Consider the following 27589-nt stretch of genomic DNA (forward strand, 5'->3'; position numbering starts at 1 on the left):
ATCATGATCCCATGCTGGCTCCACAAATGACTTCCAAATTAGGGAGCAGTGCAATAGGCAGAATTAAATAAGCATCATACTTCAATATATTCCAGTGCAAAGAAAACTGCCTGCCTTATTGCTTTTGCAAAGGTGTCAAACTCGCGGCCCTCCAGATGTTATGGACTACAATTCCCACCATCCCCTGCCAGTATGGTGCTGGCAGGGGATGATGGGAACTGTAGTCCATAACATCTGGAGGGCCGCAAGTTTGACACCTGTGGCTTTGGGGGTCAAGCCTCAGTCCCTGACATTACCAGACGGGTATTTGTGATGTTCTCCTTTTTATCCCTGTTTCAGTTTGCCACAATGCAGAAACCTGTTTCGACCAGACAAAAGAAAGGGATTTTTTGGTACATATTTTTATTAGCACAGTAACAAATGCAGACTTAGGTAGTCCACAACATACAACCAATCCACTGAGTGACTCCTATTCCACGTCTTACAGTTAAACAGCTTAAGGTATTTCACTACAGGTTGCTCTAAGTAAGTCCCAGTTAAGACCTTTATTTTCACAAAGGTAACCTGGCATAGAAAAATTAATACATGAACTAATTCCCCTATCCTAGGCGAGGCAATACTCCACCCCACCTTCATAGTCTATATCCGTGAGACAGCAGTCTTTTAAAAGGTTCTGTTAAATACCAAACTCTCCCAACTCCCATGGGGGAGGCAAATATTCCCAACATCTTTATACAAAATAAAACCAAACTTTAAAAAAAAGAAGAAGCACATAGCGAGTCTTCTTGAAGGAACTTTTACATAAATGCCAAATATATGTACCTGTACAAAATTAAGCTGTTTTAATCTTTTACCTATCACAAGTAACCAAACGCCCTCTCCCTCCCACCCATCCAATTGTCAAAGTAGTTTACATTCTTCTTGGTGCTATAGCAGAGCTACTATTGCTGAACTAATGACAGTCTTAAAATATGCTATTCCCAATTCTAGCTGTCTACTGTAGCAAGATACCTTAAGTTACAACAACAAAATCTTAGGAAATAAAAGACTGAATAAAATCTGTTATAGAAATACCCTACTCTTTTATCAGTTTCTCCCCTTCCCTGTCCCACCCCTTCAAATTGATAAGCAGCTCTTTCCATCACAGACGATTTTCACCCAAGGGTTAGACAAAACGCAGTTTATGTAGCGTATCTCTTGGTCCACTGTCTGGCCATTCTGTCATGCTCTGCTCTGTTAGTCATATACTGAGTCGCAATACTTCCAACCAGTGGGTCAGCTGCAAAGGAGACAAAAAGACATTCCCACTAGTTGTAGGGTAGGAGATATTGAAACAAGGGGAGGAAAACGGCAAGAGGGGAGGGCTGATGCGACAGGGCCTTCAAAAGCACCCCTTTAAAGCTTTACAAGTTAATCGTTTTTTTGAGAACTGTTTAAATAGCAGTCCCTTGCATGTTTATGCACTTGAGTGCAAAAAAAAGCTGAAGGCCGCACCAAGCAAAATGAAGGAAAAGCACCCCCCCCCCAAGTGCTTTGGGAATGTATTTATTGTCTATACATCTTTATGCATTTTCACATGAGCTTCATCAGGGGAATGTAGCTTCAAAGATTGTATATAGTAATTTCCTTCCTTTTTCTAAACACAAAGCAGAATTCAAAACACACAAGAGGTGTATAGACAATAAATCCCTCAAGCACTTAAAAAAATTCCTTCATATTTATTAACATGCTTGGAAGCATGCCCTATTCTATATATAACGGGACTGAACTTCTGAATAAATATGCCTAAGCTTTGGTTACTAATGCTCTTCTATCAGTTTGTTTGGAAAAACAAAATGAAGTGAAACAGGTATTTCCTCAGAGAGGAACCAACATTCACACTTCTGGTTATGCACATGCAATTCATCAATGCCTTTCAGGTTCTGTTTCTGCTTCCTTGGCTATATAATATGTAAGCACGTGCAGATTCTGCTTCTTTGGAATTTCTGCTGTATTTTTGATCTGTTGATTTTCTTGTGATACCCCTTTGTTTGCGCTCTGCGCTCTCTACCTTTGCCACATGTTGGGAATACACTTTTAGCATGAGCAGATGGCGACCGTGACACCTACAGGGCTCCGTAGGAAGAGGTTCTCAGAATCATGAGTTGGGTGAGGAGAAAGAAGAGGGGCTGGTCAGTGGCTTGTAGGGTGTTGGGAGGCAAAATGGGACCATTTGAGAGATTATAGTACTGTGGTGGTGAACCTTTGGCACTCCAGATGTTATGGACTACAATTCCCATCAGCCCCTGCCAATTGGCCATGCTGGCAGGGGCTAATGGGAATTTTAGTCCATAACATCTGGAGTGCCAAAGGTTCGCCACCACTGTTAGTAGTACAGAGAAATGATGGGAAGAACAAGAGGCGGTTAGAAGAGGGTTTTGTATGTGGTTGTAGTCGTGGGGACTGTGATCAATCATTCCATTAAAAACATTCCTTGAGAGATTCCAGAAGAATGATCTCATTCATCATCCCAGAATCCTTTCCCTTTTGCACTCAATTCCTCTTTTTTTCACAAGATACCCACAAATCTGCCTCTGTCAGCAAAACAGTAAAAACAGAAGCCTGCACTGGTCTAGCACAAATAATTCCTGCTGGCCATGTGTTCAAGGATGGGACTAACACAGCCCGAAGCATCACAATCAACCCCACAACCCTTTCTCCCGGTTTTGGGAGCCTTACCAGGGTTGCAGTCTGTAAGAAGTGAGCAGATGGAAAGAAGAACTTTAGAAATGGTTAATGCTGGACTCCAGTTGTCTTTTAAAATGTCCAAGCAGATCACTCCTTGGCTGTTAATATTACAGTGATAGATTCTTGTTCGAAAGGTAACCTACAAGAGAAAAAGAAACATATGGAAGTTATAATAGTCTTGGTTCAACTAGAAATTAACCCTGACTTAAGCAGCTTCCATCCGAGGTTTCCCAAACAAGACTCAAGCTTCAGCACGTCTCACTTTAAGAAATGGTTATTATGTTCTAGCTTGTGTACAGATGATAATCGTTCTCCTGCCTCTGAAAAAAAGGCTGTTTGCTAGAGTTTATTTTTTGTTGACCTGCTACAGATTCCAACTTTAACACACACACAAAACACACACCCTGCACAAATCTAACTGAAGAAGAAGACAACAACCTTATTTATGGTCAATTACCAAATATAATCTGCCTAACTGGAGACCATGTCAGAATGTGGGAGGGAGAGAGAGAAAGAGAGAGAGAGAGAGAATGAATGCATGTTTTGCTGGTAATGCTAGCACCCAAAAGTCTTCGAAAACCTTATAATCTAGACACAGACCAGGGATTGGTTAGGTCAAAGAAGAAGAGGAGTTTGGATTTATACCCCACATTTCTCTTCTGCAAGGAGACTCAAGGTGGCTTACAAGCTCCTTCCTCTTCTCACAGCAGACATCTTGTGTAGGTGGGGCTGAGAGAGTTCTGAGAGAACTGCCCAAGGTCACCCAGCAGGAATGCAGGAGTGGGGAAACACATCTGGTTCACCAGATAAGCCTCTACCACTCAGGTGGAGGAGTGGGGAATCAAACCCAGTTCTCCAGATTAGAATCCACCTGCTCTTAAACATTACACCATGCTGGCTCTCAATAGTGTAGATACAATGAATCCAGTTCAGGCTGTCATGATTTAATAAGAACACTCAGATTAGCTCAAGGAGATAAAGGGTTTCCTAGAGCACACAAACAGCAGAAAGACATGGGATAAGTTTAGACCTGGAATAGTTTAAAAGCAATTTCTTATAAAGTTTATCAAGGGGCACCAAAGCCTTATGCAGATGGCCTGCACAAAAGTCTCATCTTTGCTTCAATGAAGGTTCATATGAGTAAGGTCTGAAAGGAATGAATAAAACCTAACGCACAAAATGCTTCACAGTACAAGCAGCTCTCCTCCCATTCCTCCTTTGCATCTCTAAGGCTTTTACTTCCCTTGCTGTGCAACATAAACGTGGGGAACTGAACCACATGGGAAAGTTTGCATGCAGACCTGGAAGCTGCCCCCAAATCACTGACTCTTGAAAAAAAATATGCCTCAGTAACTATGGAAGGGACCGCCAATTTGTCTTTGCACACTTCACCATTCACTGTAATGTTTATGCATAAAGTTGGAGTAGGACTGAAGTCCACTGACCAAAGAGAACAGCTGGTTGTGGAAAGTAGTCCACTTTAAGAAACTCTGTTTTGACATTCTGCAGCTTGTATGGATCTTTGGTGAACTCTTTTGATAAAATAGGAAATCAAATTGTAGTACTTTAGTTCCATCAAGAACTCCCTTTTGGAAAGTCACTTCAGAAGTGAGTATCACCTCTTTACCTGAACAGGTTTCCCACATGCAAGCATGGGAGCCTGTCAAAGCAAAGCAAATGTCACTTTCTAGTGATAAGGAAGACTTATAAGGAAGCTCGCTGACCAGCATAGCTGATGTGACGCAACACCATTCAGGGTAGGGGTGTGTCCACGCTGGGGGTCAAGGACGTGATTATGCCCTGGAAGTACTTGGAACTTTGGCCAGTCTGCCCTGTTTACTGAATGGAGGGATTACCGGAAGATGTCTAGAACTCTGGCCAATATTACAATTAAATGGGCCTATGAATAAATTTCCTCATTTTTTTTCAAAGAGCAGAAACCATTTTGTGTTGATAATATAATCATTACAAAGGTATGAAAAAAAGACAAAAGCTCCAAAAACACATCGGTTTTGCAAATGCACTCAAAAGAAGACAACTCCTTGGTATCATACTGAATCTTTAACCCTTCTTTGCTGAAATCTGAAATCTTTATCGCTTGCCTGCATGCATCTCTGCTAAAGTACTTATTGAGCTGTACACTAAACACAGAAATTAAATTTCATGTTTTAATTTCCTACTTGGTATAATTTATGGAGCTATTACTGTTCTAATAATTTTATTACTCATGTGAGAACTATTATTCTTCCTCTACACAGCTAATTAGAATAGTTAGCAGGCGTCAATAAGCCTGACTTTTTACATTTATGGCAAACTACTGCCCTCCGGTGTCAACTGGTTGTATTACACCAAATTCATACAAAAGGTTTAAAATTGCATGGGCAGCAGAAGTCTATGATTTTTTGTTTGCCAGTACGTAAGGTTGAGAAAAATTGCACAGTTTAGGATGTTCTGCACCTGTTTTGTCTGTCCAGTTCCCCTATTAAGAAACAGCAATTAGTAACCGTTAATCTTAAAAGGCTAAGGGTGTTCTTACTTTTTCAGCTATATTTTTATCCCAAAGTTCCTCCATAGACCCAGAGTTATTGTATCCTACTTCTTATATGAGTCAGTACACATGGAGATGACAACAGAAACTGGAAGGCTGGGCAGCAGAGGCCCTATCAAAGGGACCTGCCCTTATGAAAAATTGTGTCTGTGGTGTATCATCTCCAGGAGATATCTAGGCATCACTTGAGCTGTGACATGTGAGAGGATGGATTCAACTCAGCCCACTCAGCTGACTTCTGCCTCTGAGGCTTGCCAGTTGCCCAACCTGCTGCAAGTGGAGAGGGATGAAGAAGAGAGTTAAGAGCAGGTCGGCAGGAAGAAGAGTCACATTCACAACATGTCTGAAAAAGGCAGTAATGTTTTGTGCTTGATTATGTATATGGCACTACCTGTTTGGGACATAACCAAGGGGCACTCTGGGAAAAGAAATGGAAGAAGCAGACTCCTTGCCGAAAGTGATTTCACATTTCATGCCTTCCGCCCTGACTGGAGTGTAACATCTGCATGATTGCCTATACAGGCAGAAATGGGAGGCAGCTATGTTGCATCCTCTCACCAACTATGTCTTCTCATGTGCCTTTTGCAGAGGTACTCCACAAATCCACACTTTCCTTGTAATCTGAATCCTGTAGGAGAGAATCTAGAGTGGAATTAAGAACGCATTTCCCCTGCTCTTTCCAGAGCAGCTTTTCAAAATGGGGGGGAGGGGATGAGCAGACTATTACACACGTGTGAACACAGCCTGCAGTTTAGACCCAAGAGCGACTTGCGCTTACACGGGACACCGCTCATGCCTGCAAAGATGGCAGAATGCCTCCTGTGACTGCACAAAGATATATGCAGATGGAAATGCAAATGTGCAAAATGCAGCATTATTTGCATGCTATTTCACTTTTTTATAAACAAAATAAGTACAAGTCATTGAGAACAAGAGGACTAGACTGAAGACTTCTACATGAAGTCATTTAACTTGAAATCTGTACACAGCAAGAAACAACTGGATATTTGCATTATATGTAACAGGATGACTTTAGTCAAATATCTCTGAAATCTGGCTGGACTTGAACATTTAACTGCACTAATTACTTTTATAAGGTAGAAATGGGCTTGCCAGATGTCCAGGAAGTTTCTATTTTGTACAGCCTTCAAGCTAACTTTGATCCTGGATGCAGGGAGTCCAAGAATAAAGTTAATGCTACTTTATTGGGATTTCTGACATTTGAGCCCTGCTTCCTCCAAATTTTCTTTTCTTTATCAAGGATTCTGGCTTAGAGCAGGAAAAAAGAAAAAAGAATTCCCTCTCCCCATTTTGCAGCTATGATAGGAAGAGCTCCATAAAAATAATGTCTAAAGCACTGATTTCCCCTCCAGTGACTCAGGAGCCATGCATGGTACTTTGACATGCCACTTGTGGCTCTTCTGAGTACTGTTTTCTAATGTGGCACCTGCCACATGTTTCAGGAAAGTGGGCTAACCTTGCCTGGTTAGTCTTGTGGTTGGGACTGTGCCTTATCAGTCCCCACCCTGCAACAGCTGCAGGGTAAGCTGAGAGCCTTTCTGTTGTCTGCAGAATATGCCAGGAGCAGAAGTATATGAGGCTGTTTTGGTTGATGGTAACTACAAATGTGCCTCTCTATGAACTGCAGAGTAAGTACTACTGGTTTAAAATATTCCTAGTTAGAAAAACCCTACCACTAATCTCATAGAATCCTAGAGTTGGAAGAGACCCCAAGGGCCATCAAGTCCAACCCCCTGCAATGCAGGAACACACAATCAAAACACTCCTGACAGATGGCTATCCAGCCTTAAAAACCTCCAAAGAAGGAGACTCCACCACACTCCGAGACAGTGCATTCCACTGTCGAACCGCCCTGTCAGGAAGTGGAATCTCTTTTCCTTCACCTTGAACCCATTACTCCTAGTCTTAGTCTCTGCAGCAGCAGAAAACAAGCTTGCTCCCTCAAATATCTAAACATGGCTATCATGCCACCTTTTAACCTTCTCTTCACCAAATTAAACATACCCAGCTCCCTAAGTCTCTCCTTGTAGGGCATGGATTCCAGACTTTTTACCATTTTGGTTGCCCTCCTCTGGACCCATTCTAGCTTGTCAATATCCTTCCTGAATTGTGGTGCCCAGAACTGTACAAAATATTCCATGTGAGGTCTAACCAATGCAGAATAGAGAGATACAATTACATCCCTTGATCTTGACACTATGCTCCTATTGATACAGCCCAGAATCGAATTGGCTTTCTTGGCTGCCGCATTACACTTCTGACTCATGTGTCTTATCAGCAAGTACAGCAGAGGCAGGATGGGGTTGGGGTTATTGTTTGTTTCTATCTCATAATTTCCTGCTTTCCAAGATGCCACAGAAATCCCAAAATACTATACATGCAGCGTATGTTTTAAAGTCCAAAACTCAAGGATGCTGTATTGTCTATTTCCAATGGTCTCGCCCTGCAGCTATTAATCAAAGGAATGATGTCACTGGTAGGATCAGGAGGATCAGTTAATCATTATTACTGTTGTTAAAACTTTTTGATGTATTGAGTTCAGCACTTGTTCCGAAAATACACGGAGCTTTCACAAGTGTCCTCTGCAGCACAAGTTCAGCCAACCTGGCTCTTGACACAGAACATATCAGCTCAGTTAAAGCAAATGGCTTCCGATGGACCCCAAAATTCATCTGGTCAGAATTCACCAGATGAAAGTGATGCAGTATAAAGCTTGGCTCTATTGATTCCCCATGCGGTGTAGCCATTTGGAGTTGCCTCGCAAATGGGGTACAAAAACATCTCTACTCTTGAGTGCTCAGCTTTCTCCTGCACTTGATCCAGCATCACCACCACCCTAGCAGCCCAGAACTGCACAAACAATGGGCCAGGTTACGCGAGGGATTTCCCAGCTGTGCCAGACACTTTGGAACCAAGCTGCAGCTCCTACAGGCTGACTGCACACTGTACCTAAGTCAGTGTTATGACTACACTATAGAGAAAGACATTTAGGACCAAAAGAAATGTATGGAAAGAAAGCAGGGTCTGATTGAAGCACACCAATGGGGAGGGACTAATGGCATGGCAGGTGAGGTTTAGTAGGTAACAAAAAGATTTGGCCAGTGGATCAGCATCAGATGAGGAAAAAAAATCATAAGACGGAATGGAGGAGGAACACTCCCTGTTCAGATGTCAGAGGACACCCCTCCACCTACAGCTTTTTAGGTGTCACAATCAGTCACCAAAAGTATCTGCCGAACGGCATGCAGCAGGGTATGATGCAAGGGTGCTGGCAGTAATCTGCATACTGAAAACAGACTGGCATCAGCTGGCTCATTAGACTGGCCCATCCTTCCTCATAGCTAGTCTGTTTCAGAGATGTCGTCCTCCTCCAAAAACAGGGCAAGGGCGGGGTCCCAGTCATAATGGGACTGCCACGCCTTCTTTTTCGTCTGCACAAGTTCTCTCTATTTCCCCACAACTGCGATCACCTTTCCTGCATCAGAGCTGGAAAAGCCAGGTTTAGCTGAGAGGTGCAGACATGGTCCTCTGTTCCAGGGACTTTACATCTCATTAAACTGTTTCAATCCCTAATACAATGAATGGCAAAATCATGGCAAAAATCATTTTCTACTGAAATATGTAAACAAGAGGAAAGCATACCTTGGAGGACAGCAGCCTGTACTGATGTCTCTTAAGGCATTATAATGCAGAGGACTTTTTTAAGCATCTGAACTCTACATTAAGAAAAACTGGTATTTAAGTCAATAGGACTCTAGGTACAGACTCAAGATCACTGAGCACAGATCAGTTTCCCCTGTAGCACACTTTAACCGTACTTAAAACTAGGTTTGTTAACAGCACTGTCAGAACTCTTTCTTGTCTTGGCTTTAAAAAAATAATCCGTAGCTACCCTGGTATTTTGTTAAAAGAATCAAGTGAAGTCCCACACAAGGAACAGTTTCAAGAGCCGACGTCTGAAGTATGATACAGCAGAAGCCGGAATCCCTACTTACAAAATGATGAGAAGATTTGTCAAGTTCTGAATATAGAGCGCGCGCGCGCATGCACACACACACAGAGCACTCTACTGGCTGTGGTTAGATGTCACAAACAGGTCTGTTCACAACTGGCATGAACCTGGTTCGTTGCCATGTTTGTGTGGTTTCCTCTTTCCTGGAGCTTGTCTCTTCTCCACAAACCTGGGATTTCAAACTCAATTTGTAGGGAAGAGATAAACTCAAACGCTCACCCAAGTACTCACATTTAAACCTCAAGACAAGTTGGAGTGTGATGTTTGTTCATGACGCTGCACTGCGGCCAATGTTTCAGTCCTCATTTTACTAAGAGGAGTGAATGACACAGACATTCACACTTTCATCCTTGCTAAGATTTTAAATGCCTTTTTCCCAGTTAGTTTTTCTCTCTCAACTGAATATATTCTTTCTCAAATACCTTGTTTCATTGACCAGGCAGCTGTGTTTTAGTAGTGATTAAGCATATACATAGTTTTGGAGTGCACCTTTTTTAAAGTTTGTGAACCAGCCTGTAAAACTGCTCAGGTTTAAATAAATGATGCATATTATTTAAGTGCTCTTTGTTGTATTGTTGCAAATAACGGGTTAAAAGCAAAAAAAAATCACACATAAATTCAAAAAGGTTTGTTTAAAGTACACGGTAAAAATTAATGTGGTAAAATAAATGACACATATTTGAAAGGTACATATGTGAATAACAAGCCTGCAAGATACCAAAAGAAAAGTCACACATTATTGCTAATATTTGTAAATAACATGGCAAATAGCACTTGTCTGATTCAAACTGTGAAACTGGACCTTTGCCCAGCAAAGCTGTTGGAGTCATAGCAAATCATTTTTCCAAGAGGCAGAAAATATTAGCGACGAAGGTTGCGAGACTATGTATTAGGCCTCGATGGGCACAAAAATAAACAAACAAATAAATATGTCTTTGTATATGTCAGGAATGTAGGGAAAGCCAACTGCTTTGTACAGGCCATATCCATCTTTCCCAACCAAGTACAGTAGGAACACCAGAACACCCAAAAATAAAATATAGCCACTACTCAAAATAAATCCTATATCTCAAACACATAACCCAGTGGTCATCCTCTATTGAACACACCTAGTCAAAACTCACTGACAAGTGCCCAGTTACATAGTTCCTCTGATGGAAACACACTGCCATTTGTGGGAGAAGGGTCAGCGATTTCTTCCAAATGCAGACCCACTCCTTGCTGACCCTGGAGGTACTAGGACAGGGGTAGGGAACCTGCGGCTCTCCAGATGTTCAGGAACTACAATTCCCATCAGCCTCTGTCAGCATGGCCAATTGGCCATGCTGGTAGGGGCTGATGGGAATTGTAGTTCCTGAACATCTGGAGAGCCGCAGGTTCCCTACCCCTGTCCTAGGAGGAGGCGGAGGAGCTTGGATTTATATCCCATTTTTCTCTCCTGTAAGGAGACTCAAGATGGCTTCCCTTCCTCTCCCCACAACAGACACCTTGTGAGGTAGGTGGGGCTGAGAGAGTTCCAAAGAACTGTGACTAGCCCAAGGTCATCCAGCAGGAACGTAGGAGTGCGGAAACGCATCTGGTTCACCAGATAAGCCTCCGCCACTCAGGTGGAGGAGTGGGGAATCAAACCCAGTTATCCAGATTAGAATCCACCTGCTCTTAACCACTACACCACACTGGCTATCTGTGAGAACTGCCGATCACTCACTGGGCTGCAGCAGAAGGGAGAAGTGGGAAAGTCATGCTCTATACCACAAATGTATTCTGTAACCACTAACCTAATCAACACTCTCTATTGCAGCAAATGAGTATTAAATAGTTATGGCATGCAACTGAAGAACAGGGGGTTATCAGAAAAAACATCTAATTTAATTCGTTCAAAACTCAAACAAAATATTTATGCAAACATTAGCTATGATGAATTATTTTACAAAATAGCCCTTCCTCAGTGTTGAAATTATCCCATGTATCATAAATGCAAGCACTTATAACAATAAAGGTTGCAAGTGGTTACAATCGCACCAAAAATTGTGCAATAAGTTTTATCAGGATGAACTAAAATATAACAAGAACTTTAGGGTTCTCTTGAATTGTTCATCAGGATGGGGTGTTCTGTCCTTTCAATAAAAAAATGGGGAAGGTGGGAGAGAAACATTTTGAAGCCATAATAGCAACCCCCCAAATCTGTTTTCTGGCAACTGCCCACCCTAATGCAATATGCACTAAACCTCTCCTTCTGTACGTTCGCACCAGCACTCTGTACTCCCATGAAGCTATCATCTCCATATGTGATGCCATCCTTGAGTTTGTGTAACAGCTGCTAGCAAAAATACACAAATCCAGATTCAGTGACCTGTGTATCTACTGGACACCACTGTCAGATGAGAGAGCAAGGGATTCCAAAGCTAACAATGAAAAGTCCTGGCTGTGTTTATGATAGTCACCCACTGGAATATGAACATATTTACAGAAAAAGAAAGCAATTCTTAACTAAAGGAACACATGTACTTCATTAATTAAACATAGTCACACAAGCACATTCCTTACCTTTGGAGGCTTGAAGGGATATTCTGGTGTAAATGTGATGTCAAGGAAGAAAACTCCACCTTCATAAACAGAACCTGGGGGTCCTAAAATAGTTGATCTCCACTCATAAATATTATCACCTTTGGGGCCAGCGCTGGGGATTAAAAGAGAAAACGGAGAGATTATTGCAATGATTTTACTATGAACTTCATATAGCACATTATATAGAATTAAGTCCGTACGGCAGAGACTGACAAATGGCAGCTAATGGCCACAAGGAGTCCTTTTGGGATATGTTGAGAGTCAAAGAGTGTGTGTGCGTGCGTGCGTGCGTGCGCTACAGATCACTCCTCACCTGAGCTGTCGCCTGAGCTGTGGAGGCTTATCTGGGGAATTCAGATGAGCCTGTGCATCCCCACACACGCCAGCTGGGTGACCTTGGGCTAGTCACAGCTTTTCGGAGCTCTCTCAGCCCCACCCACCTCACAGGGTGTTTACCTGTTACAAAGCCGGCATGGTCACCATAAGGTCTTTTGATTAGATATGTGCTGGGGGTTCCTCGCAGGTACCTTAATTCCCAGGCATGTTTAGGCCCAGTTTGGATCATGACCATAGCGCACGGGGGGAAATGGCTTAGGCCTCCATTCTTCCCATCTCTTCCCTAGAGTTAGAGAACTGCTTTTTGCCCATTAGGGATACATGTATGGTTCCGAAACAAGGAAACAGCTGCTCCCTGGGGCCATTTCAGTTTGAACAAATGATGTGAGGGGAGGGTTTAAGCCTCTTCTCTGCAGGCACTATAGTCTTGAACAGAATTAGAGCCAAATGTGCATGGGAATTAAATTCACAGCAGGGAACACATCATCAAAAGCCCACGGGCGGGGGGGGGGGGAATACGTGGACTTTGAAATGTGTCAATCATGCTACTCAGTCGAATAAAAGGCAATAACTTTGTTGCACCGTTTTGCTTCATATTTTTTATTTTATTAAATGTGACACTCGATCAAGGGAGAAAACATCCGAAACCTCTTCAAACTGAGCAATGCTACCACATTCCCTAAAAGGACACGTTACCTCAACGGCAAACAGAAGTCTTGGCATTTCTGGTCAAGCTGTGCACAAATCATATCCAATTCCTATTTGCTAGCTAAATCTTTATACAAAGACCATTTCCAGGAATCTGACATAGAAATACAGCAGATGGAGCCATCTAATTATGACAGGTAGACAGAAATGATTATTTAACAGAGGAAAATGTGAAAGGGGCTGGACAACAGAGGATGAATGATAGCTGTATATATTTTTTGAAAACAGTTCCAAAAAGTCAGATACCTTCACTAAGCTCGGAGACATCCCCTTCCATTAAGCTTGGAACAGGAATACTCTAAGGAGTTTCCCATCCCACCTGCCCCAAAGGCTCATCACACTCCCTATCTCCTGACTAATTATTTTTCTGCATCCTGTACCAATCCATAAATTTGAATGTCTCTCTCTCTTTTAAGCTACTGGAGGTGAAATGGGCTGTAACGTTGCTTTATTTGCATGATCACCCCTGACAGATACCAGCCTAACTATGCAAACTTACTGAGAAAGAGCTCTCTTGAGGACCCTTAGCCACCCGTCCAAGGATCTGTTCTACATGGGATTGCCAACCTGCTAAAATACTATCATTATCTCAAGCTGCAGTTAGGTAATTCTTCTACAATGGAAACACGGCGCGGAACAAGTACTTTGCAATTTGTTAATATCAATGTGTTGCTGTAATGTAAATGCTCAAAGTTGTCAACTGGGACACTTAACATGCAAATGACGGTCCCTAAATATGGGCTGTTTTCGCTGAACCAATTGAAGTTTCTTTCTAGTTGCATAAGCAAAAGGATGCCAAGTGAAAAAAAGCCACTGACAGAAGCACGCTTAGTCTCTTCTATCCACATTACAGTTATCAATGCATGCTTGTTGTGTACACTTTCAAGAATGAGACCATCTACTGTAGCTATTAAAAAAAACTAATATTCCACATCTTTAACATACGAATAACAGCTAAACGATGGATGGGGAACATAGTTTTACCCAGCCATAAATTTGGAGATTGACTTCAGATATGTCTCAGCTCCACATCAATAAAATAGGAGTACTGGGCCCATTACACATAGAACACTTACCCCGGGACTCTTCGGAGGCTCTTAAGTGCGCAGTGGGCTTGCAGAGGGGTCTCCTTGAGTTTTCCTGTTTACACATGAGGACCCATTCTCTGTCTGCCCCAAAGCTAGCTTGCTGAAGTCTTAAAGGGCCTCTGCAGCTTTTCCTGGTTATCTTAACTCCGCACATCAACTCCTCTTAAAGGTACAGATCGAATCAGACCAGTAACAGCAAGATAAAGAGTTTTGTTAAACCCCTTTAAATTGCATTTATATCGATATAACTGTGGCAGCAAGTAGCCTCTTTCCCAACATAATCCCCCCCCCCTCCAAAAAAGAGAAAAAGGTAAAGCTATTCCCTGGACCACATGCTGCTGAAGAAGGGAACCCTGTGCTAGATCCCTTCCCCTCCACTCCAGAGGTGGGATCCAACCAGTTCTCACCACTTCTCTAGAAGTGGTTACTAATTTTTTCTGAGTGCCGAGAAGGGGTTACTAAAGCAACCTCCCTGCCCAATAGGGACTGGAGACGCGTGTGTGCGGCGGCGCCACTGTTTGAATCCCACCACCATCGGAACCTGTTATTAAAATTTTTGGATCCCACCACTGCTCCACTCTCTCTCTCTTCCTGCCGCTGCTGCAGCCATGAAAATTATTTCAAGATACAGTATTGTTTGACATAAAGTTGTAAAAAACCCTCCCAATCATCAGGGAGGGCAGAAGCAGAGCAGAAGAGATGGGGAGAGACCTGCTTGTGTTGTTCCTTTGCAAAAGTCAAAGAGAGAGGCTTGTTTTTTTAAAAAATAGAAACTTGTTGGAAAGAAAGTTTTAAAAATGTCCTCCCTATCATTGGAGAGGGCAGAAGCAGAGTGGGGGAAGTGGGGTGGAGCCAGAAAGAGACCCTGTTTGTGTTGCTCCTATTGATGCATCAATACAAGCATTTATAGATGTGGAAGCATGCGAAGCAGAGTGAGAAGCTGGGGGGGAACGAGACTAGGTGGGCTGGTGGTTGGTTGAGGTCTGGGCAAAGCTGTGCTCATTGGCAACTCTGACCGTTCTGGCTGCAAAACAAAATTAAATTCATGCTAGAACTGGACCCTCTTGCCACGGGGAGAATAGAAAATGAAATCATGGCTTTCATTAGTCCATTCAAGAAATCTTGCAGTGACACACATTTGCCCCCATAGCATAGCACAGTGATGGCGAACCTTTTCGAGACCGAGTGCACAAATTGCAACCCAAAACCCACTTATTTATCGCAAAGTGCCAACACGGCAATTTAACTGAATACTGAGGTTTTAGTTTAGAAAAAATGGTTGGCTCCGAGGCAAACATTACTCGGAAGTAAGCTTGGTGGAAGTCGGTGGCTTTGCTTTGAAGCAACTGTGCAACTCTTCCAACGGGTGAATCACGACCCTAGGAGGGTTTACTCAGAAGCAAGCCCCATTGCCAGCAACCGTTCTTACTCCCAGGTAAAGGGTCGTGCTTTAGTTCTTTGCATGAAAATCAGTGGGGTTTAACAGCACTTAACAGGGTTACCTACACTGCTTCCCCCAAAACTAGGTCTGAAGTTTAATGCGTATAATCGAGCCCAGCAACCCAGGACAGCTTAGAGGGGGGGGGGGCAACTCTGTTTGCGTGTACCCACAGAGAGGGCTCTGAGTGCCACCTTTGGCACCCATGCCATAGGTTTGCCACCACTGGCATAGCAGATGCCTTGGGCACAATCGGTCCTGATTATCTAAGTTTCAGAATATTAAGGTGACCTGATATAAGTATTAAACCATCAGGGTAGGGTGGGGCAGCCAACATTTTTCAAAAGGAAGGTGCCTGTTTTTGCCTTTACTTTTTGGTTTCCCACATTACAGCTACCATAAAAGATTTTATGCAGAAAGGGGATGAACGAGAGAATGTAAATAAATTTACTCCATATAACATCACCAAGACCAGAATTAAGAATACAGGTACTCAAGTAAGATCCTAGTAAAAAATAAGCAATAAGCTTTCAGTGGTGCCATTAGCATAGCACTAGCTTTAGTGGAGATATAAAAATGACATCACAGATATTACAGGTAACCCTACTTAAATTTCTTTGCAATGTGTATTGCACAAATAGAAAAGGACATTTTATGTAACTTCATTATACACAAGTTAGGCTGAATGTACCATACTATTACAAATCTATTAAGCTGTCGAGCACCTGTCCAGTCTAAAGAAAACTACAAAATAATAACACAATTATTGTGGGTATCAGATTTTCTCTGTACAGTTTACGACTCTGGGTGGGAAGCTGCACTGAAGACAGCATGTATACCGTGTTTCCCCAAAAATAATTCAGGGTCTTATATTAATTTTTGCAGAAAAAGGAGTGCTAGGGCTTATTTTCAGGGCAGGTCCTTTTTTTGTGTCTCAGGGGGGTGAGGGTATTCCGGGGCGTTCTGTGGGACGTGGTGTGGCACGTTCTGGGAGTGGGCAGGGGAGTTCTGGGGGTGTGGTGGGCACATTCTGGGGTCAGGGGGGTGTTCTGGGGTGTGGCAGGGGCACAGGGCAGGGTCTGTGCCAGGGAATCTGGGAGTAGGGCTTATTTTTGGAGTACGGCTTATATTTCAAGCTCCTTCCAAAAATACCGAAAAATCACACTAGGGCTTATTTTCAGGGTAGGGCTTATTTTTGGGGAAACATGGTATGCGTATAGAGAAGGACATAATCTATTATGTCCTGTCTCCCTTCCCAGTTTTAATATCTCTTTTCTCTACAATAAGATTGTTCATGTTTGTGACCAAGTGAGAATTCAGTTGCTATTTCTGTGAGCCTGTGTGTAAAGTTATTCTTTAAGAATTTAATCAACCTCCAGTGCAGTTATTGTTCAAGAGAGTTGGGATATTAGAAGTTCAGCAAGCCAGACGTGTAACTTGGGCCTCAACGGTAAGCTCCTGTCCACTGCTTTTGCTTTTGTCATTGGCCAGATCAGGAAGTTTTAGCTGGCATAATAAATTCTGTTATCTGGGGGGAGGTGGGGGAGAAAGAAACAAGTCCATATGACCCCTTTCTCCAGTTCCTCTTCTCCCAGAACAGGTTAAACCATGAGCCACAACCAGCCAACTTCCTAAAAGAGTTTGAGGTTACATATTTTGTGCTTGCTCCACTTCTGCAAACAGTTTCTCTTTCCAATGAGACTACGAGTAAGGAATCTGGCCAACCAAGGTCAAGGGTCATCCAGTCAGGGCAGTGCCTTGGGTCATTCACCTCAAAACTTCATTGCTTGAAAATAACAATTAAACATTCAGAAGGGTTTGCTGCTGCTGCTGCTGTTATTTTTCACTGGATCTTATTTTTAGGCTAAGCTTAGAAAATCCAATCAGGAGAATAAAAATAAATAAAGGAAATACTACCAATAACACAAGATAGACTCTAGGTGGCTTTGCTCTGGCAGTTCAAGAGTAACACACCAATCAATCATGTGACAAGTGGAGCAATGTTTTGCTCACTTTCGTTACCTACAGCTCCATGCTATTCTTCAGCAATCAAGATTGACTGAGTTGATGAATTGGCCAGGAGTGAAATTCCTTGAAACAGCATGGAGGCTGGGGGCAGAGGCTGGGGAGAAGGCTGTCTGTTTAAATAAATAAATATTTTAATAAATAAACTTACCCTCCACCCTCTACCCCCCCTGGGCGGAGTCCCAGTACAACTTGAAAGCAACTGAGTGACAAGAGCATCCCAGGTTGGAAATGATTCTTCTGGCACACGGGGTTGCAGGCTGCAAGCCACAGGTTATGAGCCAAGGGCTGAGAACCCTTTGACTGAAGGTTTATGTTTCCAACCAAAGCTAGACTCAGGATCCCTGCGAAAAGGGGAGGACCAGATGCTCAGCTGAGGTCTCATTGAGCTGGCAGTCATTTCTGATGGGAAACTGTAGATACATCGACCTGTGGCATCTAAAAAGGGTCAGTTTGGAAGAAGAGCAACCTAGATGGAATCTGCTATTGTAGTTATCTCTTCTATAAAATGAGATAAGATTCCCCACCAACAGATTTTGAAGCCACAGCTGAAAGCCTATCACGTACATTACAGCTGCTTTCCAGATACATTGTTAATAAACAGACTTCACAATAAAAGAATAAACTGTAAATCATTCCAAATTTCAACAGAAGTAGGGAAGAAATGTTTATTGCTGGCATTTAAAGACATCTCCTTAACAACCACTACATGGAAAACAGATAAGTGAAAAGCCAATCATCTCTACAGGTATAAATCAACTGCATTTAAAAAACCCTTGAAGATTTGTAATACTGTACGTTGCTACTATTGCCACCTTTAAGCATTACATGCTTTGTCCACTATACAGTACAACTGCACAGTTTATAGGCTTGCTGTATTATAATAATAATGTGTCTCACAGTGCAGTCCTCCGCAGAATTACAAGCTCATAAGGCCATTTACTGCAATGGATTTAGAAGGGAACAACTCTGCTTGGGATGGTATCTAATTGTGGTGGAAGAAGAAGGAGGAGGAGGAGGAGTTTGGATTTATACTACACCTTTCTCTTCTGTGAGGAGACTCAGGGTGATTTTCAAACTCTTTTCCCCCCCTCTCCCCACAACAGACACCTTGAGAGGGAGGTGGAGCTTGAGAGTGTTCTGAAGAACTGTGACAAGGTCACCCAGCAGGATTGTTGGAGTGCGGCAACACATCTAGTTCACCAGATAAATCTCCGCCACTCAGGTGGAGGAATGGGGAAATCAAACCCAATTCTCTAGATTAGAATCCACCTGGTGTTAACCACTACACCACGCTGGCCTTAATAGGCCAGTTCTCTACCTTATATCAAACCACTGCTGTGACCAAACACAAGACATGTGAATTTCCACCAAAGATAGATGGGGATGAAACAGGACAATAAACAGAACCCTTCCAAGTAATGAGAAAGGGATGCTTAAAATCCCAAATGCCACCAAGTTCTGAATGCCCCACCATGATATGCAGCTCACTGTCCAAAGAAGGCCATGTGGTCATGATTCAGAACCACTAACCTAGATGTTTGCATGGAAGACAACAATAGGGTAAAAAGAAAAAGGGTTCCAAGCCTGAGAATCTATTTCAATATATCCATGAACCTTATGGGAAGTCTCTGTACTGGACTCACTGGTCCTTAAACATGGGACAAAGGATAGGGACCATGGCCGCAGGTTCACATCCTTTCTTCCCCTACCCAAATTTCCCCCATTACCTCAACCAAGGTTGGATATTTCAACTTCATTGACATTAACCATGGTTAACATGTATCTGGGTGCTTCCCTAAGCTAGCATTTGGAACCATACTATCCATTGAATAAATTTTTATCCTACCCTCTCCGCAAGCAGTTCAAAATGGTCCAGGTGGTTCTCCTATCCAGACCTCAACTTATCTTCACAAAACCCTTATCTTCACAAAAACTTATCTTCACAAAACCCAAATGGGGATTGGAATCCAAACCTTTTTCTGTTTAGAAAATGCATATGCTGCCTCTCAAGAGACATGGTTAAAATGGCTCCTAGAGTAAGGAAGATATAATATTGTAACAGTAATATAATGACCCATATTAACACTTCCACTCAGGATCATCAGGCTTGGCCAATAAAAACAGTTTTAAAAAATGGATGCCCTCCATTGAAAGCCTGGGTCGAAAGCAATGTTTTGACGTGGAGCCTAATGGACAGTAAGGCAGCTGCCAGGACATTGCAAGGGTAACCCTCTGCAATTGCTGTCTCTGGCTGCCACCAGTCTCATCTCTGCAGGTCAGGAGGGGCACAGAGGCCAAGGATGGAGAAGATGCTTTTACTATATACACTGCACTGTATTATATAACGATCAACTATACCAGTGATGGTGAACCTTTTCGAGACCAAGTGCCCAAATTGCAACTCAAAACCCACTTATTTGTTGCAAAGTGCCAACACGGCAATGTAACCCAAATACTGAGGTTTTAGTTTAGAAAAAAACAGTTGGCTCCGAGACATGTGTTACTCGGGAGTAAACTTGGTGGTAGTCGGTGACTTTGCTTTGAAGCAACCGTGCAACTCTTCCAATGGGTGAATCAAGACCCTAGGAGGGTTTACTCAGAAGCAAGCCCCATTGCCAGCAACTGAGCTTACTCTCAGGTAAAGGATTGCACTTTAGTTCTTCGCATGAAAATCAGTGGGGTTTAACAGTGCTTAACAGGGTTACCTACACTGCTTCCCCAAAACTAGGGCCCCTTCCGCACATGCAAAATAATGCATTTTCAAACCACTTTCACAACTGTTTGCTAGTGGATTTTGCCATTCTGCACAGCTTCAAAGAGCACTGAAAGCAGATTGAAAGTGCATTATTCTGCATGTGCGGAAAGAGCCTAGGTCTTAGGTTTAATGCTAATATTCGAGCCCAGAGACCCAGGCCAGCCTAGATGTGGGGGTGTGGGGAGGGGGACTCTGTTTGTGCGTGCCCACAGAGAGGCCTCTGAGTGCCACCTCTGGCACCCATGCCATAGGTTCGCCACCACTGAACTATACTCTTTTCCACCGAAAGATGACAGTAGAATTGTGCATTAATTGGCCATCCCCTGGACCTTCTTTGTTCTAGAATGCTCTGCTTGGGTCCTAGTGCCTACCTAGTTCTGTTCTCAAGGCACTAGGATCCAAGTGGAGCATTCTAGAACAAAGAATGTCCAGGAAATGGAGGATTAACATACAATTCTACTGACATCTTTCAGTGGAAAAGAGCATAGTACAATTCAGAATCTCCTCTCTTAAGTTATGATTTTTGAGATTCAAACAGATTAACAGCAATGACCTCTGTGAAAAGGTCAACTCAACACAGTTTTGATGCACAGTTTTGCTCCTAAAAGAGCAATCCTAAACAGAGCTATTTATAATCCTTCTCAGGTCTGCTCAATGGGTCTTACTTAGGATTTCACAATAAACATATTGTGCAAACTGATTCATGTTTACTCAGAAATAAATTCAACTTTGCTGAATGGGGTTTAATCCTGCACAAGAATAAATGGATTGCAGCCTTAAAGGCTCAGAAATACAGCTCTTTTTGCTGGGGAGGTCAGAAGGATGCTGTATTATTCTCAAGAGTGTACTGAAGCTCTACTTAGTCCGGCAATAATCACTTCAATTTAGAAGCAGCTCCTGGTAAAATGATTCAGGAGAAATTAATCCATTTACTATTGGCTCTGAAACTAAAAAATAAAATCAAGCAGTGATGTTCCCTAAGGGGCTCATAATTCCCTAGCAATGGGGTTTTTTATTCAATTCTGGAAACCTGTATTTTCATATGTAGCAACAGTGATTCATTTTCTCTTTCCAATACAAAAGGGTGTAATTTCTCTGACAAAAGAAAAACACAACACACCACCAATCCTTGAAATCTGCATGAATGTGCAAATCTGCCTTTGCAACAACAACTGAATTCTTTCCCACAATTTGATAATATTCCAGAAGGTCTGGTTTAGATGAGATAGGCACCATTTTCAGAGGGCCGTAAAACAGAAAACCCCACTTTTCAAGAAACAGTTGTTTCAGGTTCTCTCTCACTCTCTCCTTTATGCACAAACATATTTATGTTGTGAAACTCAAGTGTTGAAAGTGCATATCACAAGTTGCCCTGTTTATTGTTGATATATTTTGCCTTACAGTGATGATAAAAATGATCACTCACCTTGATTGATGTAATTGCTCAGTAAATGGAGAGAGTGGGTAGCGGGCTGGATTACCTGGGGGAGAACGGAGGACTATGGACCAAGCCAGCAGTGGCGTAGGAGGTTAAGAGCTCGTATATCTAATCTGGAGGAACTGGGTTTGATTCCCAGCTCTGCTGCTTGAGTTGTGGAGGCTTATCTGGGGAATTCAGATTAGCCTGTACACTCCCACACATGCCAGCTGGGTGACCTTGGGCTAGTCACAGCTTCTCAGAGCTCTCTCAGCCCCACCCGCCTCACAGGGTGTTTGTTGTGAGGGGGGAAGGGCAAGGAGATTGTAAGCCCCTTTGAGTCTCCTACAGGAGAGAAAGGGGGGATATAAATCCAAACTCCTCCTCCTCCTCTTCTTCTTCCTCTTCTTGTTGACAGAACTAAGCCCACTGCTGCCGCCCCCCTTCCCCTCCCCTGGCAGCATGCTCCTCAATTCTAATGCTCTATTTACTTTTGGGGCAAAAATTCTAATGCTCTATTTACTTTTGGGGCAAACAAGCTCAGATGTCAGTGATTTGTACTGTACAGCTTACTTCAGCTTGTTCTAATTTGCAGAATACTATTTCACTGCATGGCATGTTCCTATGGCACTATTAATATTTTCATTCATTTCACTATCTATACATGATTTTCTCCCCAATGGGGACAAAAAAGCAGTGCCACGGGGCATTTTCTGCTCACACAAGGCAGAGCGTAAAGTTCCCAGCACCAAATGGAGGCACCCGGCAACAGAATCTTGCCTCTGCAGAGGAGTACAGTGCTGCTCAAGCAGAAAGAAGGTATAGTTTCCAAGCCAATGTCAGCTACGTCGACCAACTGGCTGTTCTCTGTCATACATTCACGGCAATACAACTGAATGCCAATTCGCTGAAATCAGGTGTGATGCCCACTAAATGGTACAAACAGCAAATATCTTATCTCTATCTGACATGGCTTATAACCTGTGCTTATCTCACTGTTTCCACTACCTGGAGTTATCTTCTTATCTTATAGTTCCTCACTTTCTGCTTGTAGCAAGTTTGCATTGTCCCTAGCAAGGTCTGCCAGGTCACACTGGGCAGCAGCTACACTCTGTCCCTATACTATTCCCCAAGTACAGGAATGTCGCCATCTTCATCTCTGAAATGTTGGCAAGTCTTAATATGAATCGTTTCACCTTCTCTATTAGCTTATGGTAGCAGTATGTTTTAATCAATAGTTGACCTTACATTCATTAGCAATTGTTAATTTACACAGCATTGCAGTTCAATACAATACAAGGCAGCACGGTGCTATATAAACCCCAAGCCATGTTTTGAAATGATGCAATAGTACCACTGAAACAGGGATGATTATGTAAGGGGGGAGGAGGTACAAGAAGAGCATGAAAAAAAAAGTAAGCTGCACTAGTTTATTCCTATCAAATTTCAGAAATTCCTTCAAAAAGAAATCCAAAATAATTTGCTATTTTGATCACAAGCATTACAAGTTAATAGTTGTGTAAATAAAATATGTAGGTCATTTGTAACTAGTCCCTATGCACGTTTACGCCAAAGAAAGTCCGGAGAGTTTAATGAAATTTAGGTCCAAGTGAGTACTCAAGGGCAGACTTAATTTCAAGTAAACCCAACTGTAATTGTACGTCTACTTACTTGGAAGTAAACCCACTGAACTTGCTGTGACTTCTATCCAAGCAAACGCTCAAATATCCAGTTCTATGGCAATGATATTAAGAGCAGTGAGGAGTGCAATATTTGTTTACAAGAGCCAGACTGGAGTGATGGGAAGTCTAGACATGATATTGAGGGCACAGGATCCTGTTTTTACTGAACGGCTTCTGCGTTGTCTCTTCTCCCCTGTTCCTTTCAAGCAGTGAATTCTTCAGAATGCTGGAGCTGCAGCTTACCTGGAAGTCACAGCCTTAAGCAACCCAGGTTCCAGTTGCCAGGCCCAGTTCTTGGGCACCAATAGCTACTGGGTGTATAGTGTCCTTAAAATAGCCAATCCAGCTGCAATATACAATACATACTGAGGAATGCACAACCACTGTTGTTTGCCAAAGACACTGCGGGTGCTGCAAACAAACCTGAGAGTGACAAAACACATTTTGTCAAGATTAATTGTGTTGCTACAATTCATTTCAAATAAAAACAATTAATCAAAAAAATCCTGCAAAGTGGCAGGAAAGGAAAAAAAATCTGGTAATATGAACATTGTTTGCAACACATATGTAACTCTTAATATATTGTTGAAGGATTTCACAGTCGGAATTAATGCATATTAATCTTTGCGACAGAGAGAAATGTATCTCACTGTAATATGCCTCTGAAGTCATGAATGCGGGCAAAATGTTAGGAGCAAAAACTACTAGACCATGGCTACACAGCCCGGAAAACCCACAATAGCCAGTTAAGTCTTCACAGCTTTTTATTCGTAGCAGCAGATCACTCAAAGCTATCTTCATTTCCACACAATTTACCAGTCAGGACAACAAAGAAAGCAAGAAACTTATTTAACTTTAACTCTCTTAACTTGGGAGAAAACTGATACAATGGGAGTTGGATTTGGTCATTAAAAAGTGTACAAATTTGTTGTCCTGTATTTGAGAACAGGAAAGAATAGAGCTTAATACTTTAACTGATAAAGTTTTTCCAAAACACACTGTTAAACAATCATTCTCTTTGCCAGTCTCTTTGAAGTTAGCAAACCAATGAAAGCTTTTTTTGTTTGTTAAGGATGAGAAAGCAAATCATCTCACAGTGTTCTTTTCCATTACAAGAAGGGCGGAGGGAGCCCTTCTCTCACTGATGTTCTTCATACTACTACTTTATTCCCTGGTACTGGTTAAAACCTTCAGTAACCCCAGGGAAGAAGAGCAAGAAGTAATCTGGGGAGTTTTCAGACAATACTGTAAGTGGGCAAGCAGCAACTTTCCTACACAGTGGCGTAAACTGGATGCTATCTGAACTCGTTGCTGGCAACAAACAAACCAACATTAAATAAGCTAGTAGAGTATTGCTGAAGTCCAGGCAATTGATAAAGATCCTGGCAACCCTAACCCAGTCTGTTGAGGGGTACACATGAATCTCCCTGTGCTGAGAACCCTAGATAGAAACAGCTTAGTCATGACATGTGAATAGAGGTGCATGGTACAACTGGAATTAGTCCTTGCTCCTTCTCCCCTGCCACTAAGAGAGGAAACAGTTGGGGCGCACACACAAGCCCAGCAATAAGTTAGGTTTGTGCAAATCTGCTTTTAATGGTGGCTAGAAGTGCTGTCTGTATATGACACGAAGGTTTCCAAGTATCATCTTCATTTTGGCTTTCACCCTAACAAAAACTAATCTCCGTGCATAGCTCTTTTCTCTTTTTCTTAGCAATACTCTTATCTGCTCTGCAGAGAAGTCTGAAAATTTGATTCACAAAATGACTGTGTACTATGAATACAAACCAAATGTCTGCTGAAGGGGAATGGGATAAAGTCTCTACGGACAATTTGGGAACAGCAAACAGGAATCTTTTCAAAATTATTCTCACACTAAGAACAAATTTGAAAAAGGTCTCTTTTAGACATGGTTGATGACTACTGCCCCGACCTGGATAGTATGAGGCTAGAGTAGACTGATTTTGTCAAAGGTCAGATGCTAACCAGGGCTGGCCCTGGTTAGTATTTGGATTGGGAAACCGCCAAGGAAGTCGAGGGTTGTACTGTGGAGCCAGGCAATGGCAAACCACTTCCAAATGTCTCTTGCTTTGAAAATCCTATAGGGCCACTGTAAACAGCACATACACACACAGATGGCTGCTGACTATTCTGTCTAAAACACACAGCCCACATTGTTGTAATCCCAGGTTGTGCTTTAGGAATGCCACACATCATCTGCATTGTTTTTGTAAATACACAAATGCTCCAGAGACTATTAGCAATCTGGCAGATCAAGATCATAGGTGTAATGAAAACTGGGCAGTTATAAAATTCCACAGAGGCCCAGAAGAGTGGCTCAATTAAGCTGGCAAGGTGGTAATTCAGGCATCTGTCAATTACACTTTAAATGCCATTAACAAGATCTACTAAACTAATCAAATCCGCCACAGAACAAAGCATGCTGGACCTTCTTTGTTGTAGAATGCTCCACCTGGGTCCTAGTGCCCACCCTAGCTGTGCTCTCCCCATCCTTTTGAAAGTAAAGGTACATTTTGGCATAAATGCTCTTGTATCAAAGTATCACATTTAATAATGCCCAAAACAATGTTTTTAACAAAGGTAATGCATAAAAATGAATGACAATTCTCATATTCATTCGGGACTATATTTTAACGTGGAAGCATACAGTTTTCTCAACCTTTCCACCTCAACAAACCTAACATCTTTATGTGAAACAGAGTATAACTGATTCTCATAAAGAAGCCCTCTGGAAGATTCCAGTAACATACGTTCTGAGTACAAGTCAACGCATCTTGATTTTCCATTGATGTGGGGAGGAACAACCCACACATATAAAAACAGAAAATTCTTATTCTCGAGTAAATATGTGGGCAATGAGTCACAAGCAGCAGCAACCAACCTTTCCTGGATCAAAGAAAAGAACCATTAAGGCTGATGAGGGTGGAAGTGCACAGGAGCAAAGATCACTGGGCCGTTCCTTTCAGCAGCTCCTCCCTCTCTCCTTGCCCAACCAAGAAAAATGCTCTTCGCTATGACCTTCACTTTAACAAACTGAGAGCGCCTCAAGTACTTACAGCAGAAGAAGTACAGTTTTCAAAAGGCATTAATCACAACAGAGGTGGTTTCTAAAATAATCTAAAATGTGTTTTGTCACACCAAGCATGTGGAGTGAAATGTATTCACAGAACTCTTCCGTGGGTCGGAATTTTGCTCCTTAAAGGACACAGTTAATGCAAATAAAAGGTTAAGGATAGCAATGGATTACATTTGCTGGTCTTCTCTCCCCTCCCCTCCCCTCCTTTTCTTTCTTTCCTTTTTCTTCCCCATTTTCCAGCATGGTGTACTGGTTCAGAGCAGGTGGACTCTAACCTGGAGAACCAGGTTTATTTAATTCTCCACTCCTCCACATGAGCAGTGGAATCTTATCTGGTGAACCAGATTTGTTGCCCCACTCCTACACATGACAACCTTGGGCTAGTCACAGTTCTCTCTCAGCCTCACACACCTCACAAGTTGCCTGTTGGGGAGAGAAAAAGGGAAAGGAGTTCATAAGCCCCTTTGAGTCTCGTTACAGGAAAAAAAGATCGGATATCAATCCAAACTCTTCCTCTTCTTCCCTTATTCTTCACTGGACCGTACATAACTGTTATTCTCTGGTTTGTGCTGTAAGGTCACTATGCTTTTTGTTCTTCTAGGGACAGATGTTCATACTATATTTAGGCACCTTTTAAATTGATTGGTTTTTTTAAATCAAGTTTTATATTAATATTTATGTATTTATGTTACATGTGTTTAATGTAGATAAACTGTTGTTTCATATTGTTTTCAGTTGCCCAGAACCAGGTTTATGTCAGGAAAGGGCAGGATAGAAGTTGACTAAAATTTTTAAAAATTGCTCACATGATACTAGCATGTATCCAGCCACACTGTCCCTCTGATAGAACACAATTTCCAGGGCAAAATACAGGGCAGCGATGTTTTATTTCAAGGGGCTAAGTGGGATTCAGCAGGCACCAGAACTAGGGAAGTGCTGGTTCACAAATTGTGCTGATGTCTGGATACATGACTGTCACCTTTCAGTATTTAAACAAATCCTAAAGCAATATGAGAAAACTCACATATGAACATATTGCATTTTCTATTAAAACATCTGGGATTCCCAGATTAGAAGACCTGGGGGAAATGAACTAAAGAAAACCATATACTTAATTTGGTTTATATTATATCATTTGACTTTCTGCTTAGTCCTAATTACAGC

General features: G+C 42.2%; 1 protein-coding gene across 1 annotated transcript in view; it reads right to left on the bottom strand.

Annotated features, from left to right (window-relative positions):
• Nucleotides 1–372: 372 nt before the first annotated feature.
• LOC125441150 (ubiquitin-conjugating enzyme E2 E1) overlaps nt 373–27589 on the bottom strand; it is a 60421-nt gene continuing 33204 nt past the window's right edge. Inside the window, exons 4-6 of the mRNA XM_048511502.1 lie at nt 11856–11988; nt 2719–2866; nt 373–1279 (exon numbers count right to left, since the gene is read on the bottom strand). Coding sequence (XP_048367459.1) covers nt 1182–1279; nt 2719–2866; nt 11856–11988 — 379 coding nt within the window. The 3' untranslated portion in view covers nt 373–1181. The remainder of the gene's footprint in view (nt 1280–2718; nt 2867–11855; nt 11989–27589) is intronic.

This window comes from Sphaerodactylus townsendi, linkage group LG11 (assembly GCF_021028975.2).
Source record: "Sphaerodactylus townsendi isolate TG3544 linkage group LG11, MPM_Stown_v2.3, whole genome shotgun sequence".
In the NCBI taxonomy this organism is placed as follows: domain Eukaryota; kingdom Metazoa; phylum Chordata; class Lepidosauria; order Squamata; family Sphaerodactylidae; genus Sphaerodactylus; species Sphaerodactylus townsendi.